Source organism: Heterodontus francisci, chromosome 7, assembly GCF_036365525.1.
Source record: "Heterodontus francisci isolate sHetFra1 chromosome 7, sHetFra1.hap1, whole genome shotgun sequence".
Taxonomy (NCBI): Eukaryota; Metazoa; Chordata; class Chondrichthyes; order Heterodontiformes; family Heterodontidae; genus Heterodontus; species Heterodontus francisci.
Genome location: NC_090377.1, coordinates 86821353 through 86840823, shown reverse-complemented (window position 1 = coordinate 86840823; position 19471 = coordinate 86821353). Strand labels below are relative to the sequence as shown.

At 42.6% G+C, this 19471-nt stretch overlaps 1 protein-coding gene across 3 annotated transcripts in view; it reads right to left on the bottom strand.

Moving 5' to 3' along the window:
* Nucleotides 1-9429: 9429 nt before the first annotated feature.
* fam171b (family with sequence similarity 171 member B) overlaps nucleotides 9430-19471 on the bottom strand; it is a 59761-nt gene continuing 49719 nt past the window's right edge. For all 3 annotated transcript variants that reach the window (XM_068035579.1, XM_068035583.1, XM_068035580.1), the window contains 3 exons: nucleotides 18225-18341; nucleotides 15537-15657; nucleotides 9430-12588 (listed from right to left, as the gene is read on the bottom strand). In XM_068035579.1, the coding sequence (XP_067891680.1) occupies nucleotides 11187-12588; nucleotides 15537-15657; nucleotides 18225-18341 (1640 nt within the window). In that variant the 3' untranslated portion in view covers nucleotides 9430-11186. The remainder of the gene's footprint in view (nucleotides 12589-15536; nucleotides 15658-18224; nucleotides 18342-19471) is intronic.

The window sequence follows — 19471 nt, the reverse complement described above, 5'->3', positions numbered from 1 at the left end:
ATGATCAATGTACTCTAAGAATGGAATTGTATTATGTTTGTACAATCGATTATGTAGTAGTGATGCTTAAATGAAATTGTAATTGTACAAGTGTACTACCTTTTATGTTTTTGCTTATTAAGTGCTGTTGTAAACAAGTAATTGAAGCCCCTGCCAAGCTTATGCCCTTACAGAGTTCCCGCAGGCTCCTCGTGGCACAAGCAGGCAACGTATTGAGTGCGACCCCTCCGGGTGTTGAAGGCTGTTTCTAGACAAATAGAGACTAGCAAAGACACCTAGGTGGGATCAAGGGAATGATTCTTAAAGGTGTTTGAAGAATCAAAGGGGGGACTGTGGGAACAGAACTATGGGGATAGAACAATGGGAACATTTAAAGTGAGCTGCAGAGGCAGCTTAATCAGCAAAAGCAGACTAACAAACAGAAACTATCAGGACAGCTGTATACTGCTTAATAATAACCCTTTGTATAACAGTCAGCCTAATGGTTCACAAGATCAGGGGATGGGAAACTGGAATAAGTTAAAACAAATTGACAAGGCAGTACCCCAATCAGGCCCCGACACCAAAGAACTGCAGAAATTTGTAGACCAATTGGGAACAAAGAGCAGGTGTTACTGATTTGTATGAATAACTATAATAAGGCTTGATTTGGCACGAAAGGTGGGTTAGTTCAGTGTGTGTGTTGCTTTTAGTTTAGTTCAGTTCATTAAGTTTTCTGAAGATGTAACAATTAAGTACTGCAATAAAGTTTCTTAAAGCTACAGTCAGACTTTGTCTCTCTTTGTGCAACTAATGGGATCCAACACAGGTATGATGTTCTGTCCCTGAATACCTACATGCTGCAATGCCTCCTGCACCCTTGTCTCCTTCCCCCTCTTATAGCCTGTGCGGGTCTTGGTTGCCTTCCTTGCTGCTGCTCCTCCTCCAGGTCTGGGAACCTCACTGGTAAGCTCAGAAGCATTCCCATGTTCAGTAAAAACAAACAAAATATGTGAAATAGTTCTTGCCCTCCACAAACTCACTCTGCAAAAGTAGTAAACAGAGAAGCACTTGGCAAATCAGTCAAAAACTAGGCTATAGCAGCCCAAAACACTTAACCAGTGACTTAACTTGATGAAAGTGAGGATCCTTGAAGGAAGTGACATTTCCGATGTCCACAGACTCTAAGAAGGCGGCCCTGATTCAGGCTCAAGACCCTTATTTTCATATTTGAATGCTGTCTACGCTTGTTGCAAGTCGATGCTATGGATGCCTATGGAGTGCAATATGGCATGCACTTCCATCACAGAGCGTTGTGCTGTGGTATTCAACTTTGCCGGATCCATTTAGACCCTGAAAACGTGCACCATACATCACGATACATCCTATGCTTTGATTACAAGAGGCAACACCTTCATTAACTTCACCAGAAAGCAAGAGCATCAGCTGGCCTGAGTTTTCAGGGTAGCAAACTTCCTTTCAGCACAAATCAGCCGCATTGGTGCTCATTTGGACAGTGGGATTCCTCACATCAATGCTAGGGAAGGATTGAAAAGATACCTGGCTACAGCATTATCATTATGCACATTGAGCAAGTCTCTTAAAGATAGATCTCATGGTCATCTAATTTTGCATTTTCGGATAAATGTTGCTGCATTTTAGTCAATGCACGGGGACTCTGGCATTTTTCCATTTGTTTTACTTTCAATCCTTTCTTTCAGTATTTTTTTTAGTTGCTGTGGAATGTCAATGGCTACCACAACGTTACCAAAAAAGAGCAGTTCATGGTGGGTGCAATTTTTAAAGAAGAAACAGCACTCCAGGGGTGGGGAAAATAGCTGTTAAGAGAACAGGACTAACCACCACAGCTGCTGACCCCACTGAGAAACCTGCGAATAACAGAAGGCCTTGGGTTTTGAGCCTGAGCTAATGTTTCTTAAAGAAAAAGAAATTTATAATTATCGTGCACCTTTCATGACCTCAGGACGGCCCAAAGTGTATTACAATGAAGTACATGTTGAAATGTAATCACTGTTGTAGGAAATGCAGCAACAAATTTTGTACAGAAAAAGCTCCCAGAACTGGAATGAAATAAAAGTCCCTAAATTTGCCATTTCCACCTACAAGGGAAGTGCGCTTGCAGCTTTGGGACAATAAAAGCCTGTGTGACAAACACCAATGCATTATACAAGCTTTGAAGTGGCAAGTCCATGAGGGAATGGGAGTTCCCGTCTTAGGTTTGTGCTATTCTGGATGAGCGACACCAAAACAATGTGCAACAGTGAGGCACATACTTAGTATCATCTTCCTCCTGATACCTGCAAACATCTTCCTCATTTGCAGGCAGGTGCAAGGGATCTGGGTGACTGCACACATTTTATATGAAGCGTTTTCTTTGTTTGGTGTTTGTTGTTCAGCCAACATGCCTCAAATAGCATCACCCTCCTTTGATACACTTCCTTCAGCAGGATCTCCAATTCCTCAGTATCCAAGAGTGTACTATTGGCCATGTGTCTCCATTGTGCTGTTGTTATTTTTTTTTCTTCCCACCAGGACTTGCACTTTTGTATCTAACTTGGATATAAATTGCCATTCCTTCACTGTCACTGGCTCAAAATCCTGGAACTCCATACCGAACAGCACTGTGGATGTACCTAGACCACATGGACTCTAGCGGTTCAAGAAGGTGGTTCACCACTATCTTCTCAAGGGCAAATAAGGATGGGCAATAAATACTGGTCTTGCCAGCGAAGCCCACAAAAAATAATAAAGTTCCCCATGAGCTGCACTGCCACCAGATTACCTAAGCACCAGTCAAGTGTTCTAGATTCTCTAAACAAACCCTTCCTATGCCTAACAACAATAAAAACCACAACCTATTCAAATTAGGGAAAATGAGGTCAGACTAACCCACTGTGCTGCAGACTCAGGTGAGCCTTTACATTGGGCAAACTCAACCTCATTTCCCCCATTGCACACAATATAAATTTATTTTACAGGTTTAACCATATGAGACAACAGTCTTGCACCTATCTTCTTAATATCTCATAAAACATTCAATGTGGAATGTTTAAGAAAATATGTGGATACTTTTTCAAAGTAACAAATATAAGCTAATGACATGTAATTCTGACGCCATCATCTTGAAACCACCTTTTGAGAAAAGAGACGATGTTTAACATACAGTGGAAATATATAATGGGAAACGAAGTAAAAATCCTACTGCAAATGTGTAGCACTTGAGAGGCATGTTTGTGTTAAATGGAATCCTGTAGCATGAAGCTGTAGCTGCCTTTTAAAAAAAAACTCACTTGTGAATTTGCTGTTGGCAAGTCTGTTTTCGCCACCTATGGAACAAACGCAGTTCTTAACATCACAGGCTCTGGACTAAAAATCCTCAAGATTTTTTTTTACATGAATTTGTTTTCCCCTAAGCTGTTTTTTCTTTTCCTCAATGGTCTTTGGTCATCATCCAACCCCAACCTCTCTTGCTGATGATTCAATACTAATTTCATTTATGATGTTTGGATTCCACGCTCTCAGTGCAACCACCTCCAGTAATGATGTATGGAAGCTGAATCACTACATTCTGACCATCTTAGTGCTTATTAATGTGGCAATGAAATTATGGGGCTGAATTTTAAGCAACCGATGGAAATAGGGAGGCAGGGGGACATAAAATTGGGACAGAAGACGTCGGACAGGAAATGTTGCGTCCGTTCTGCATTTTACTGTCAGTGGCTGACAATGGAGGGCAGACTTCGCATATCCATGTAATGGGAACTCAATTAAGGCATTTAACAGCCTAATTAACAACAAATTTACTCACTAGATCCGATTTAACTAATGGCCAACGGGCTTCAGAGCTCACCTGGTTAAAGAAGGCGACAAGGAGACAGAAGCTCAGTGTTGACTTCACTGGGAAGCCATCGGGAATAGCAGTGTCACGTGGCAGCGAGGTTGAAGGAAGGATGGCATCAGGAATCACTGTCAGGAGTGGGGTAACGTTCATAGCATTGCAGGGGAGCCATAACAGTGTGCCATCGGGGCAGTGCCACCTCAGCAAACATGAGAAGTGAGAGAAGGGCAGGGCACAGGTTCCCATGAGGGCCTTTGTGCTCAGGGAGACACAACCGGTCATGGGCCTAATTCAGCATTTTTGGGACCCACGTTGAGGAGCAGGAGCAGCAGAGGGAAGGAGGTTCAGGGACAGGCAGGTGCACACCAACTTAGGGGCCCACAGGAGGTCAACCTTGGGAACGGAAGGCTGAAGAAAAATGCAGAGCGGCATGCCAACAGTCTCCTGCATACAGAAGAACCTATACTTCCAAGCAGCAGTGTCTCCGAAGACTTTGCCTCTCCTGGGAGGCCTTCAATGATCTATGTGCCATAGCGCAGGATAATCTAAGCCCCATGGATACCCTATGCCAGTGTCGCTGAAGGTCACTGTCACACTGAACTTCTACGCCACCAGCTCATTCCAGGGATCAACTATGTTGATATGTATGGAATCTTGTAGTCTAGTTTAGTTTAGAGATACAGCACTGAAACAGGCCCTTCAGCCCACCGAGTCTGTGCCGACCATCAACCACCCATTTATACTAATCCTACACTAATTCCATATTCCTACCACATCCCCACCTTCCCTATGTTTCCCTACCACCTACCTATTCTTTTGGGCCTCCTTATCTCGAGAGACAATGGATACGCGCCTGGAGGTGGTCAGTGGTTTGTGAAGCAGCGCCTGGAGTGGCTATAAAGGCCAATTCTGGAGTGACAGGCTCTTCCACAGGTGCTGCAGAGAAATTTGTTTGTCGGGGCTGTTGCACAGTTGGCTCTCCCCTTGCGCCTCTGTCTTTTTTCCTGCCAACTACTAAGTCTCTTCGACTCGCCACAATTTAGCCCTGTCTTTATGGCTGCCAGCCAGCTCTGGCGAATGCTGGCAACTGACTCCCACGACTTGTGATCAATGTCACACGATTTCATGTCGCGTTTGCAGACGTCTTTATAGCGGAGACATGGACGGCCGGTGGGTCTGATACCAGTGGCGAGCTCGCTGTACAATGTGTCTTTGGGGATCCTGCCATCTTCCATGCGGCTCACATGGCCAAGCCATCTCAAGCGCCGCTGACTCAGTAGTGTGTATAAGCTGGGGATGTTGGCCGCTTCAAGGACTTCTGTGTTGGAGATATAGTCCTGCCACCTGATGCCAAGTATTCTCCGAAGGCAGCGAAGATGGAATGAATTGAGACGTCGCTCTTGGCTGGCATACGTTGTCCAGGCCTCGCTGCCGTAGAGCAAGGTACTGAGGACACAGGCTTGATACACTTGGACCTTTGTGTTCCGTGTCAGTGCGCCATTTTCCCACACTCTCTTGGCCAGTCTGGACATAGCAGTGGAAGCCTTACCCATGCGCTTGTTGATTTCTGCATCTAGAGACAGGTTACTGGTGATAGTTGAGCCTAGGTAGGTGAACTCTTGAATCACTTCCAGAGCGTGGTCGCCAATATTGATGGATACTAGGGGCAATTTATAATGGCCAATTAACCTATCAACCTGCAAGTCTTTGGCATGTGGGAGGAAACCCACGCAGACACAGGGAGAACTTGCAAACTCCACACGGGCAGTACCCAGAATTGAACCCGGGTCGCTGGAGCTGTGAGGCTGCGGTGCTAACCACTGCGCCGCCCTGTGGCACATCGGGTTACCAATGCCCTGTTCAAGAGGGTCGGCGACTATATGTGCTTCCGAACCAATCCAAACAGTCAAGCTGAGGGGGCAATATGGTTTGGGGCCAATGCTGATTTCCCCCAGGTGCAAGAAGTCATTGACTCCACCCATGTGGCCAACAAGGCTCCCGCAGATCAGCTACTGGCCTTCATCAACAGGAAGAGCTTCTACTACCTCAATGTACAACTGGCATGTGACCACCGCAGAAGGGTCCTGCAGGTCTGTGCAAGGTTCCCAGGAAGCAGCCATGACACTGACATACTTCGCCAGTCCCAAGTGCCGGAACTTTTCCATCCTCCTGCAAGTCTTCAGGTGGGCGACCCACCGAGGACATGGCTACTGATGCCTATGAGGAACCCACTCATGAATGCAGAGGTACAATGCCTGCCACGGGTCAACCTGAGCGACTATCGAGCAGGCCATTGGGCTGCTCAAGATGAGATTCCTTTGCCTGGATTGATCTAGCGGAATCTTCAGTGTGCCCTTGTGAGGGTCTCTCATCTCGTGGTGGTCTGCTGCTCACTGCAAAATCTGGCACTAGAGGGGGGATACGTTGTCCACTGAGGATATTGTGTAGTGCGATGCCTCCTCCAATGACAATGATATGGATGCTGCCTATGCTTTGCATGAAGGACCCCAGGGATAGCAGGAAAGGTGCCTTGAGAAAACGCACAAGGGAGACTCGAGATGCCCTCAATACATTCACGTTTCCTATGGCCCTTACCACCATCTGTAACAGTTCCAATAAAGCCTGGCCTTTAAGCTGCCCTGTTGTCGCCTCCTTCTTGCTACACTCCAGCACCCAACGTCCAGGTGCACATTGCACAGTGGCAAGGATGAAGTGTGGAGTACTTGCGTCTTGGGCACTCACATCCAACCCCTTGAGATGCAGGGTCTACGTGAGGTCACAATGGACATCAACAAGAGGAAGGAGACGTAGTGAGAATGATGCATAGCTTTATTCCATGTGACACCAAACGTAACTCCTTTCTTCTGGAATGTACATTTAGCCATTAACCCTTAAATGCATCTACGTGCTCTTTTTAAATCCTTTCCAGGTGCTGCTATGTGGTGCTTCCCCTGTGCCGTCAGCTGAAGTGGAGGCAGGCTGCTGACTTTGCTGTCCCGTGGCTTGGGATGAACTTGGTGGCCGTCCTCTGGCTGCCTGAGGTCTGGAGGACCCTGGCATGCTGATGGGCTCCTGCACAGGTGCTGGACCCTCCTCTATTGTTGAGGAAGACGGTGGCACTGGCGTCACTGGCAGAGGGGCTGAGGGGACTCTGGCTCCTCCATCAAGAGACTGGCCACCAGGAGCACCCTGAGAGGCCCCAGATGCAGGAGGCAGTCGCTCCTTCTCCTCTCTTGCAAGGCACACTTGGAACTCTCTGCTGACCTGAGAGGAACGAGGAGCTGGGAGAGTCTAGGTGCCTCATCCCACTCTCACCTTGCCACTGCTGCATTCTCATGGTCAAGGCAAGGGTATGCAGTTCTCTACACATCTCCAGCAACCACTGAGTGATCTGCTGGAGCAGGCTCTCCATGAGTGTCACCAGTCTCTTGACAGAGGAAGCCACATGTCCACCAGAGACATGGCAGCACTCCATTGTTCACGCCTGGGCAAACATAACCTCTGGCATCTCTGTCAGATGTTGTCTTACCTCGCTGCAGCAGCTACCATGTTGCCACCGACTCCAGTAGCATGTCATCAGCCTGGGGCTCAGCATGGGCCTGGCCCCCCCACAGTCCTCCGACTGTCAGCGGCCTCGGCTGTGACAGCCTCTGTCAGCTGCTCGTGTGCGTCTCTAATATGCTCATCAGGTTGTGTGCCCAAATCTAGCCACAACCAGATACTCAGTGATGTGATAATACCTGCTCTGGTGGAGGGTGAGAGGGAAATGATGTGATGGTGCACCCTCGGAGGTTTCCTCCTCCTCCTCAGAGGCAGCCAGCTGTCCGCCAATCTCTCTGCTGCTGTCCATAGGCATGGCCTGAATGAAAGAACAGATAGATTGAAGGGTTATGGGTTTCCCATCGCGACATTCCAACCCCCCTACTGTGGAGCTCCAGTGGACACATGAGCACCAGTTTGTTTGTGCCCCATAGAGTCCTATACCCAATGGCATCGCACTCACTCCCTTGGGTGGGTGCCCCCATCTTGCCAACCACTATGGAGTGTCTGACTTGCTGCCCTGCCAGTTCCATCACCTCCTCTTCTATTGTGTTCAGAATGCGGAGATAAGGCACACCGCCACCCGTCTTGGCCGGTTCCTTTCTGTTGTCTGCTGTCTTCTCCTGCAATTGCAAACAGATGCAATGTTATTCCACCAGCAACCTATGATGGGGTCATACGAATGCCTCTTGCATGCAGCCACTCTCACGGAACTATGCAGGGGAATGCACTGGTAGACAGGCACCTCTCACTGAGATGCAGCCAAGCTCAGGTTATATTTGCGACTCCCTAACCCCGTTGCCACGGCTGGATGGTCTCTCCCTCTCGATCAAACGCAGCCTTTCGCCCTGCCACAAATTAGGCTCAAAAGAGTGGGAACTGTATGGAGTACCCACCATGGAAACCAGTTTAGGTGATTGACCCTTTTCTGGCATTGGATCCAGGTCCTGGGGCCATGGCTGTTGACCTCTGCTATCTCCATCCAGGCTTGCTTGGTCAGGCGGGCTGGTCTCCTCCTCTCATCCTTGGGGAAGAGGAATTCCCCCCTTTCTCTTGCAGCCTGGAGGAGAATCTGGAGGGAGACATTGGTGAACCATGGGGCCACCCGGGATCTTCCTTCGCATTCGGCCAGCTGCTTATTGCCCCAGTGAAGGTGCACCCGTTTCTGGTCCTGACGTTGGAACCCTGCAGCCTAAAAGTAACATCCATTTTCCAAAAGTACATTGGGGTAGAAATTTGTTTTGTGCAGTGGCACAAAGTAATCTTATATAAAGGTGAGATTAGGAGAGAAACAGTTGTTAAATTAAAGTCATTTTTAAAAATAATTGCTGATAAATGCACTAGCATGTGTGATTGTAAGTAGGTCTCTGAAAATGACATTGCATGGTTTAATGGTTCCTGTTCACAGACCAACAAGAAACCTAAACATTTCTGATTAAAGAAGGTGCACATTCTGCTGATCACCATTTTCCTCCCCTTTCATCTCCTAGGTCATGCACAATTTGTAGCTAAAGAGGATAGGACCTGCTCTGAGCTATCAATACTGATGTGTACCTGCCAACAGGAGAGGAGGCCAGACACTACTCTCCCTCCCCTGCTATGATAGATGCCTGGCCTTTACTTAGAGTTTCCCTGTAATGATACAGCTAAGGTTGAGGACTTAGCAACCAGAAAAAAAAGACAGGCTGCTATTTTAAGTTAGTTTTTTTTTCATTTCAACACCTTTGGCTAGGAAAGTTAACAAATCAAATTTCTTATTAAATAAAGGCTTTGAAATTACAGTGTGAGATACCATATTTTCATCTGAATTCCCTCTCTCCATTATTTCAGCAACAACATCAACCTATTTAAAACAAATGCATTCATGCTTCTGGTGAAGTAGTGACAGAGCAGTTTCAGAGCAAGACATTCACACCTATTCATTCCACAGCATGATGTCAAGGCCAAAGGCGTTTCAGTTAATTGTGGGCTACATTATGTGCCTTTGAGTCAAACACAATGTAAATGAAACTCAGTTCAATTTTATTTGGTTTTAAACAATGCATTAAAACAATTCTGAATGTAATTCACTACTCCTTAGAAATACTACACTGAACACAAGAATCTAATGGCAAAACTGGTTTGATAATGAACAAAATGTTTGAACATGCAACCAGGCTTGACACCACACTGAATAAACAAACACTTTTCTCAAAACATAGAATACAATAAAATACTTTCAAATGGTCTCACAAAACAGCAAGCTCCTGCTTTTGTTCCAACATTTTGTCAACTACAAAATGAATATGTAAACTGTTTTTCAAGATATGTTCCTTATACAAAATAAAATAATGACTGATCTTTAAACCAAGATTCAACAGAATTAGTTGCAGGACTGTATTCTGGTCAGGAGAACTGTCTGGATTGTGGCAAACCAGAATTAACAGGGTACAAAAGGCAACTGTTAGTTAGATTCACTTCAAATCTCAACATCACAGCATGGTGCCACATAGCTTATCAGCTTTAAAAGTCCCATTGGTTCCTCAGAATCTGAAAGGATATCTAAATGAAAATTCACACTGAAATGAGACAAGGTAGATACAACAAATGACTGGGGCTCATTACATGAATGAGATCAATGGAAACTGTTAGGTTTTTTGTATGTATACATATATATAGTCACACATACATATATACATGCGCTTCAATGCTGCTTGTCAACAAAACTCTAAGAATTTTGTGCCCACCTCTCGTCACAAAATGAGTGTATGATTGTTATGCCTTTATGGGTGGGTTTAGAATTCGGCGATAATTTAACTTCGTTCTTGTGCTTTCTACATTTTAAGGTGATTCACAAATATTGCTTGTTATTAAGTCTTACAGATTTAATTGTAAACTCTGTGCCTCTATCTATCTATATATGAACAGCAGCCTCTTAGACTGCAAGACTAAGCATCACCCAAACTCTGGATTTTGCAAATGTTGCTGTGAGAATCATTGCTCCCATCTTTTCCTGCTGATTAGTAAATTTGAAAAGTTTGTGGTTTTAGGATTAGAGTTTTTAAAAACATACACATGGTTTAACATTTTATAAAAGTATCCTTTAGTGTAAAACTATATACTTTAAGTTTTGGGAATAAATTCAATTTGTATAAATTGTGAAAGGCAGCATCTGGTACTATTTTCACCCTTAAATAGGCAAAGTCATGACAGCTGCCTGAAGATGAAGCTGCGATTCTCATCCCCCTCTGTTGATACAGATTCAAGTTAAGTCAGCATTCTATGCAGAATATATTTATTTAGTTCTTAGATCAGCTTTCATGTTTGGGTACCACACAAATCGATCACAACAGACAGGAATCAGGCTTAACCATCTGTTTCCTTTGGAGGGCAGGGTACTAACAGATTTACAGAACAGACTGACATAAAACATTAATAGAGGAGACAAAGGTTCACTTGCTTCCTTTCTTGCTAGAGATTTACAGCAGCCGAGGTGAGAGACTTTGAATAGGAGCAAGTGCTTTGAACAAGGTTTTGTTGTAAAAAGATACAGCAAACCGATCAGATAATCTTTATCAATTTCTTATAAACAGGTTCTGGGGCAAAAGTCTAAAGGACACAAATAACTTGGTGCTCGATAACCCTGTGTATAATTAATTACAGTAAATTCACGATATGACTGATCCAAAAGCTATATACAAACAGGATGCTTATACAAACAGGATGTCTTTATTCAGTACAATGAATTGTAACTGATCAATAAAATAACCATAGAACCAAAAACATGCTTTTGTTCCATTGTAAAGATTTGGAAGCAAAGCAACTCAACTTAGTTTATAGGAATCAGAGGTCGTTCCTCTCTCTTCTGCCAAACACTTTTTTTACTGTCTTCCCCATCTCCATCAGTACTCATTCGCCCCTTTCTGTGTGGAGGGGTTACACTGATCTCATCGTCCTGCAAACTTCGGTCACTTTGTTCTTCTTCAACCTCAACTATCTGGTCGCTTCCTATATCCAGCACGTGTCTGAAAGACAGGTCCTCTGGGGTACAGACAGTGGTCCCGCTTTCACTGCCACTCAGATCCATGTCTTCTGAGTAATGGCTCTTTGAGGCAGCTGCACTTTTGATGAAAGTCTTTTCCTTTTCAAGTTTCTTGCCAGTATGGTGCTCATTCATGTCAACTCCCGAGTCCAGGCTTGTGTCATTGCTGTGCGCTTTTTTCGGTTTCTGAACAATCATGCATGAATGTCTGATTGGAGGTACTGGCTTACCCTCCAATGATACAAACCATGCTCTGGGATGTGGTGAAGGCTTGCCTTTGGTCAGTTCTAACAGTGTCTGTTCAGATATGCCCTGCAGTTCAGCGGCAAATGGAGTCATTCCCACTGCCTCATTCAGTGTGCCAGGAACAGACACAGATTCCAGCAGGTTGTTGCTGTATCTTCCCCAGTTCACAGGCAGCACCGACTTGGAATCCATGACCTGTTTTGAGTTGATATAGTCCTGTTGTCCCTGAAGAATCTGCTGTGGTCTGTGGGATTCTGTCTGTTGTTGAGAGCGCAATGGCCTTTTGGGAAGTGTCTGAGTGTAATTGTCCCTGGTTAGTGGCTCAGCCAAAGGGCTATACACAATCTGCTTATTTCTGGGCAAAGTGGCTGACCTGGCAACCTGGTCTGGAGTACAAAAAAGATCTTGGCTTTGCATGACGGCCATGGCTGGGTTATAAATAGGGAATAGTTTGTTTGAAATATGGGGTAATTGGAACATTTCTTCATTGTCAGTGTGCTGCATTTTATACTGCTCTTCTAACATCTCCTTTCTCCTGGCTAGCATTTTCATATGTTTAATCTGCAATGCATTTTTGGGTACATCCTTAGGACTGTTGACTGCTTGCTGAGAGACAGTTTCCCTGTGAAGATTATCTCCGAATTTATTCCGAGACCGGACTGTGAAATTTTCAACGTAAATTTTGCAGCTCTCATTATTTTGTTTCTCTGCACTTTTACTCACAAGTTTACAGAATTCATCCACTTCTTTTTGAAACAGTTCTTTCTTTGGGCTATAGGGGATTATCTTGGGCTGTTGAGAAGCAAGTTTTACATCAGATTTTAAATTTTCTTTGGTGACAGGAGGCAAGTTCATGTGAGTGGTTGATGTGGTCTGGTCCTTCTTTGAGGTATCTAGTTTAGTCTTGGTACTTGACTTCTTGTATGGATGAAAGTATCTTCCTCTGTCAAGAAACAGAAGTTGGTTTTAATTATAAAGAGAAAATGTTTTCAATATAAATGCTTGAAAGGGCACTGGAAGCAGATTCAATAGGAAACTGGATACATACTTAAGAAAAAGGCTATGGGGAAAGAGCAAGGGAGTGGAACTAATTGGATAGTTCTTTCAAAGAGCAGACATGGGCTTGCTGGGTCGAGTGGCCTCCTTTTCTGTTATATACAGTTTATAATAAGGATCAGCACTAACTATATTTTAGTAATAATACATTCTAGAAAATCTCTGCATTCTGATTTTTACACAACATAATAGAGTATTACAACAAGCAATTTGAGGTGCTACAGTAAATTTAAACTTTTGACAAGTTAGTTACTTGACTGAGTCCTACACCTACTTAAAACAAAGATCCCATTCCTGGCTGACACACTTAGTCCCATCTATTAAATAGTGTTGCTTTGAATGAGATGCTGTAATAATTTCTGCAGATCCAGAGCTCCAAGCTTCTTTCCTCAAACAGAAACTAGTAGCTCCCAACTGAGGCTTAAAGGCAACATTTTGGTGATCAACAGAAGTAGCCTATTTCATTGAGCTGGACTGTGTGGTCAGCAGTGAAGAAAGCTGCCCACAAAGATCTCGTGATCTCTGTCACATTGATTTCCCCTTTCCCAAAATCAGTTTGAACCTGGCACCATGTCAAGGGGATCCACAGGCATCCAGTAACAGCGATGTCATCAAGCAGGGTAAGCAGCCAATCACACTGAAGTATTCCCATAGACAGTAAACCAGCAAGTTAAAAAAAAAAATCACAAACTCATAACTTTTAATTTTATATTTTACAGACAGTGAAATAAATGATTGGGACATACACATGGGATTAAGGTAGAAGCTAAAATATCAAATTTTAAAAAAATTAAAAATGTGGAGTTTATCATAATGGAAAATTTGACAGTCTGCAAATATAAAATTACCCTTTCAGGGCCAGTAAGGCGGTTTATCAGTAATTACGAACTTAGTACACTGTTCAACATTCAACAAGAGTTTTACAGTGAGAGCAGTAATGCAAGAGTGGAAGTTCTGGTCAAGTCCAGTGATTTCTAATTGATAGCAGTCTAAGGGAGACCTCATCAGTGCACCATACGGAGGAGCAGGGAATTACTAACAGCAGTTTCTGGATTTCCATGTTTAACTGCATATGTGTAGATTCCAGAATTGCTATCCGCTTTAAGATAAATGCTAACAGTTTCACCATCATTACTACCAGGCCACTGTACTCTCTGTACTGTGGAATGCAATTTATTTAAAAATTGCAAGATAATGTGCTTTTGAAAATATTAAGAGCAAGTATTGCTAGAACTAGTTAATAATTTTATCTGGGAGAGTCAAACTCCACCAGATTAACTTTCAGGAATCATTTTTAAAAATATATCATAAAATTAAAATGGTGTCAGCCAAACATGGGACACATCAGATCAGTATGAATCTAGGAGCCTGCAATGATTGAATGACAACGTTTATGTGAAAAACTCTAAAATGCCCTCTTGCGTGTCCAACAGTTACCCTAAATTAGTCATAGCAGTTTGATGATATGATTCTCACTAATAAAAACTTTTAAAATCAATGTTTTATAAAAACAATTTCTAACCTGTAAATTCCTGGAGTTTTGAGAGTGGTGAATTGCTTTCCAAATTTGAGAAACAGATCCCCTAAAATTTCCCATTATTTTTTAAATCAAAAATTAGACTTAGAGGTGCAGGAAAATCACACTTGTGATGTCAGAATGCCCTTTAGGTGCTATACGGGCTATGTTGAAGTTATTGATCAACGTGCATGCAACTCTAGACCTGATTTTCAATGGGAAAAGAAACAAAGACTATGCACCCATACCTTGGATATCTTTAGGCACTGTAGTGAAGACTCTACTACTGAATTCTTTACATTACAACAATTGTCAGTTGTTCATTGTTAGTTAGGTCTCAGCAAGGACAGCAATGTACTAACAGTTACCGCATTGATTAATTTGATGACCTCAGTCTTCAGGGGTCAAAGGCGGACTCAGGTCACGCACCCAAACTAAAGAGCAAGATTGCAACTTGTTGCCCTGTGCATAATCGTCAACATATTAATGCACCTTCATAATGGTTGGAACAGCACTGATTTTCGCCCATATTTTTTACATTAATAAAACCTGAAAAAAATCTCAGATAGGCACAAACCCACATCATACTACACCAACTAATATGCAATCATACTTGGTTTTTAAGAAAATTCCAATATTTTGCAGGCTTATATTTATCTCCACATTTCTGATCATCATAAGCATCAAAGGCAACAGTGTAAATTGCAGCTTGTGCCTTGGATATTTTTCAACCAACTGCCCATTGTTAGCATTTATGAAATAACTTTACATTGCCGCTTCCAACCTACTTCCCAGCAACAAGCTTGATGCATGAGGTGGGTAAAGGGTACTCAATTTACTTTAAACTTTTCCTTTAAAACAAGCTTTGAGGATACCCACATATTTCCAAGTATAAGTGGGGAGGTGCTAAAATATAATGAAATTACCTTTCATCAAAAAAAAAAATTTTTGTTTTTAGCAATGTGAAGAATGATAGCATAGAAAATAAAGTACTTATTGATTTCAGTCATCCAGTGTCAGGATCAAGCACTCCCATGTTCAGTGCAGCAAGATTACATGTAATCTAAAGTCTTCTAAAATCTGCACAACAGCACGCCTCAGCCCTAACCTCACCAGTGTAACTCAGATTATATTACTGATATTGGCATATGAGAAGATCTGTGGATTTGAGTCAGACTTTAATTATCACATGCTCAAATAATTATTTATCTATATTCAATTATAAACTAAAAGTACACTTTGCAGAACACAAAATATACAGAAAGACAAAATCTCCAGGGACACAGGTGCTTTTTTGTGGAAATATCAAACTGCCTTACCTGCAGTAACAAAACAGCACAGCCACAAATCCAGCAAGAATCACTGCAGTTCCTCCTAATATAGCTACCAGCAGCAAGGTATGATAGGTAGTGATATCCTTTGCAATACGACCAATTGCACCTGGACTCAACAAAGCAGGTTTTAATAAAAATCACATGTTTGTTAAGTTCTGCATTCAGCTTCAAAAGACTGTATGAAGCAACAAAGGCCTCGTGCTCAGTGCAAACTTCTGTAGTACTGAGCCTTGTACCAAATACAGACCAGACATGAATTTTATGATTCTATACCTTTAAGTAAATAGCTCATCTGATTACCTAGTTTCTACAAGTCAATCAGTTTGGAAGTTATTGGAGTCTATAGGCCCTTTCTAATATGATTTCCTGTCTTAGAATCACAGAATTTACAGCAGAAGAAGAGGAGGCTAATTGTCTGATCACACCAGTGCTGGCTTGGTGGAAGAACTATCCACTTAATCGTTTTCCCTATAACCGTTCATGTCTTTTTCTTTCAAAAATATTTATCAACTTTCCTTTCTGCTTCCACCAGTGTCGGGCCCATGTCCTAACAACTTTCAGTGTTAAAAAAACCCTTTGACCTCTCCACTTGTTCTTCTGACTATCTTAAATTGTTACTCTTTAGTTACTGGCTCCCCAACAAGTGTAAATAGTTTTTCCCTATTTACTCAGCAAAATCCTTCATAATTTTGAATACCTCAATCAGATTTCCTCTTAACCTTCACTGCTGCATTGAAAAGAACCTTGGTTGCTCTGGTCTCTTCTCAGGGCTAAAGCTGTTGATCCCTTGCTATTTTAGCAGTACTTGTATATATGAATAATTACAGCAATTACACAGCAATACATTACAGAAACTAGTAAAACTTTCCCATAATTCAAGCACATTCTCAATTTTAATTGCTCCACAATTTGTAGGCATGCCTTTGGCTGCCTGTGCCATAAACCTCTCCTTGCATTTAAGTCACTCCTTAAAACGTACCTAAGCTTTTGGTTACCTAATCAAATATCTCATAATGTGCCTCTGTGTCAAATTTTGTTTGATAACTTTCCTGTGAAGCACCTTCGAATGTATTATTACATTAAAGGCACTATATAAATGCAAGTTGTTGACATTAAATATTCTCAAATAACGGGGCTTTACTTTGATGACAGGTTAAAAGGCTGTGGTTATGTTTTAATTAGTTACGCATTTCCTGTGACCTGGCTAACAAACAAAATCATTACTCTTTGTGTAACTGTGCCTCTGCTTCCTTCTCACTCTACAATTCTTTCTTTCTTGGTCATTCTGTTTGTGTCAGAAGAGATGTTGCTCTTCCAACAAGTTACATTGCCCTTATTATTAAAACATTTTAAAAAACATAACTCTCATAACACCTACTACAGGTGGCCCACAGCTGCACTGATAATTCAAAAAGGGTGCTAATTGTAAAGCATCTATGTAGTCAGGTGATTTGCATTGATCTCTATTGTGCAGTTTGGGAGAAGTACTGTGGGAAGATGATACGGAAGGAAAGAAAGGATAAAGTGTGCATTACACCCAAGATCACACATGTGCAGCTGCTATTGCTGATTATTTGCTGAGAATGACAGACCTGGAAGATGATTCCTTGCCAGCTCTGACAGATTGGGAACTGAGTGTGGCACATGAAGCTGGATTGGGGTCAAATTCTATCTGTATTTAAGTATGTGTGTGTGTGTGAGCTCATTAACATTTTGAATTTGATCCAAGATTATTTTATATCCATAGGAGTGAAAAAATAAAAAATATCAAAACCCACTTTAATCATCCTCGTTGATTATCTAAATTAATTGAAATGTTAACTGGAACAAATAATTTGTCAAGATGCAATTATTGTACCCTAATAAGCTGAGTGCTGGCAGTATCGACAAATACAGGACAGTAATAAAAACTGCTGATCCTGTCTGACAAAGCCTATGTCTCCTTCAGAATGAAAATGAACAAATGCTCTGGCTGACTTTCTTTAAACAATTCAAAGCCATGTGGATGAAATGTACCTGTAAGTTTTTTCTGTAGTACGATCAAACGAAAATAGGTAATTTGTTTTATGTATTATTTTACTTTTAAGGACTAGGTGGTAATTATTACTGATCTCAATTATCCTGTAACTGTTTGAGATTTAATAAAGCTACCTCATCTGTTAGTGAAGAAAAATGACACACACAATTTCTGTCCTTCTGCCAGCATCCAGACCCTCAGTAATAGTTCCCTAGATCTCGTCATTGGTATTATAGGATAACTAGCTCAAAATCATAACCATGTTATTAAATTAGTTATTTGGAGAACAACCTTGAGAAAGATGCTGGAACAAACTGCAGTCACTATTTCAGTTTCAGCCAACACTTAAGTAACTTTTCTCTTGAGGTTAATCTTTTGAAGAGTCTGTCTTCATAGATACTGGGTAAGGATAGAATCAGGTTCATCTCTGATGTCTTATGCAGTCAAGTAGCTGCTGTATTCATTGTCTAGACATACACAGGAATAATGTCTACTGTTTGTTAATTTACAGAATCCAGTGGGTTATCTGATCTACAGTTCTGTGCATTCCTTACAAACTTTTTTTCTCTCTATAAGTTTACAAAACTGTGTCATGGCACGAATGATGTATAAAATAAGAAAATCGGAAAGAGTAAACCTATAATGTACATGTTTACCTGTGGTTAAAGGTAATGGTGCTGCTATCCAGTGACCCAAATGAGGGGCAATGTATGTCCAGACAAGTCGGTCACCCTCCTTTCTAACTGTTCCAAGACCTCGGTTTACCCAAGCACCTTTAATGAAAGAACATTTGTGAGCCAGGTATTCATCTCAGGCTTATTAGACTTATAACACATGACAAAGGAAACAACATTAAAAGGATGTAGGTAAGAACATTGTAGATGCCCTAGCTATAATCTTCCAAAGTTCTCTCGATTTGGAAACCATTCCTTTGGATTTGAAAAGTTGCACATGTTACTCTGCTATCTACAAGGGCGAGTCCGCCTCCACTGGATCCAGAAGTCATGACTGTAATTTGTATGGCTCATGCAACTAATTAGCTGCAGTAACGGCTCACACCCCTCTGAGGCAAGATGTCCTGCCTCCAAGAGCTACCAACCAGAGGGCTGGCAGCTCTTCAACCCTGGCAATGCCACTGGGAGCGATGGCTATTGTTGGGACTGCAGCAGTTGCCAGATCCAGCCAGCGATGGAGACCAAAGAAGGTTAAGTGGGGTTGGGGCTCGCCAGGGCTAATCAGCCAGGGCAAGTTGTTGTGGGGGGGAAAAAGAGAGGAGAAGGGGGTAGAAAGAGGCGTTCCAGCGAGGGTGTTCCATGCCACTGTAGGGGGCTGTCCGTGGGGAACGGGGTGCCCAGATCAGGAGGGTGCCCCCCTTCCCAGCCCGCATGGGAGCCACAAAGTTGAACTGGACTGGCTCCCCAGGTGGCAAAGTGCCCATCCGCTGCTGGTAAAATACCAGCGATGGTGGGAAGAGGCCTTTAAGTGACCATTAATTGGCTACTTAAGGGCCACAATTGGCCTAAGGGCAGGTGGGCTGCAGGTGGACCAGGAAGTGCGGTAGGGGGGTAATTAAAGTCCAGCCATCTGTTGTCTAGAGTCTATAGTTAAAGTAGGGTAACTGAACACCTTGAAAGTTTTCAGCTGATCAGAGTCAGCATTGATTTGTAAAGGGCAGGTCATGCCTGACAAATCTCACTGAATTTGTTGAAGAGGTGATAAAGTAGTGGACAGGGGAATATCTATGGATGTTATTTATGTGGACTTCCAGAGGGCATTTAATAAAGTTTCGCATAAGAGACAGTTAGCTAAAGTTGATGCTCATGGAATTGAAGGCAAATTATTAACCTGGTTCAGAAATTGGTACGGCAGAAGGAGACAGAAAGTAGGGATAATGGGCAGGTGC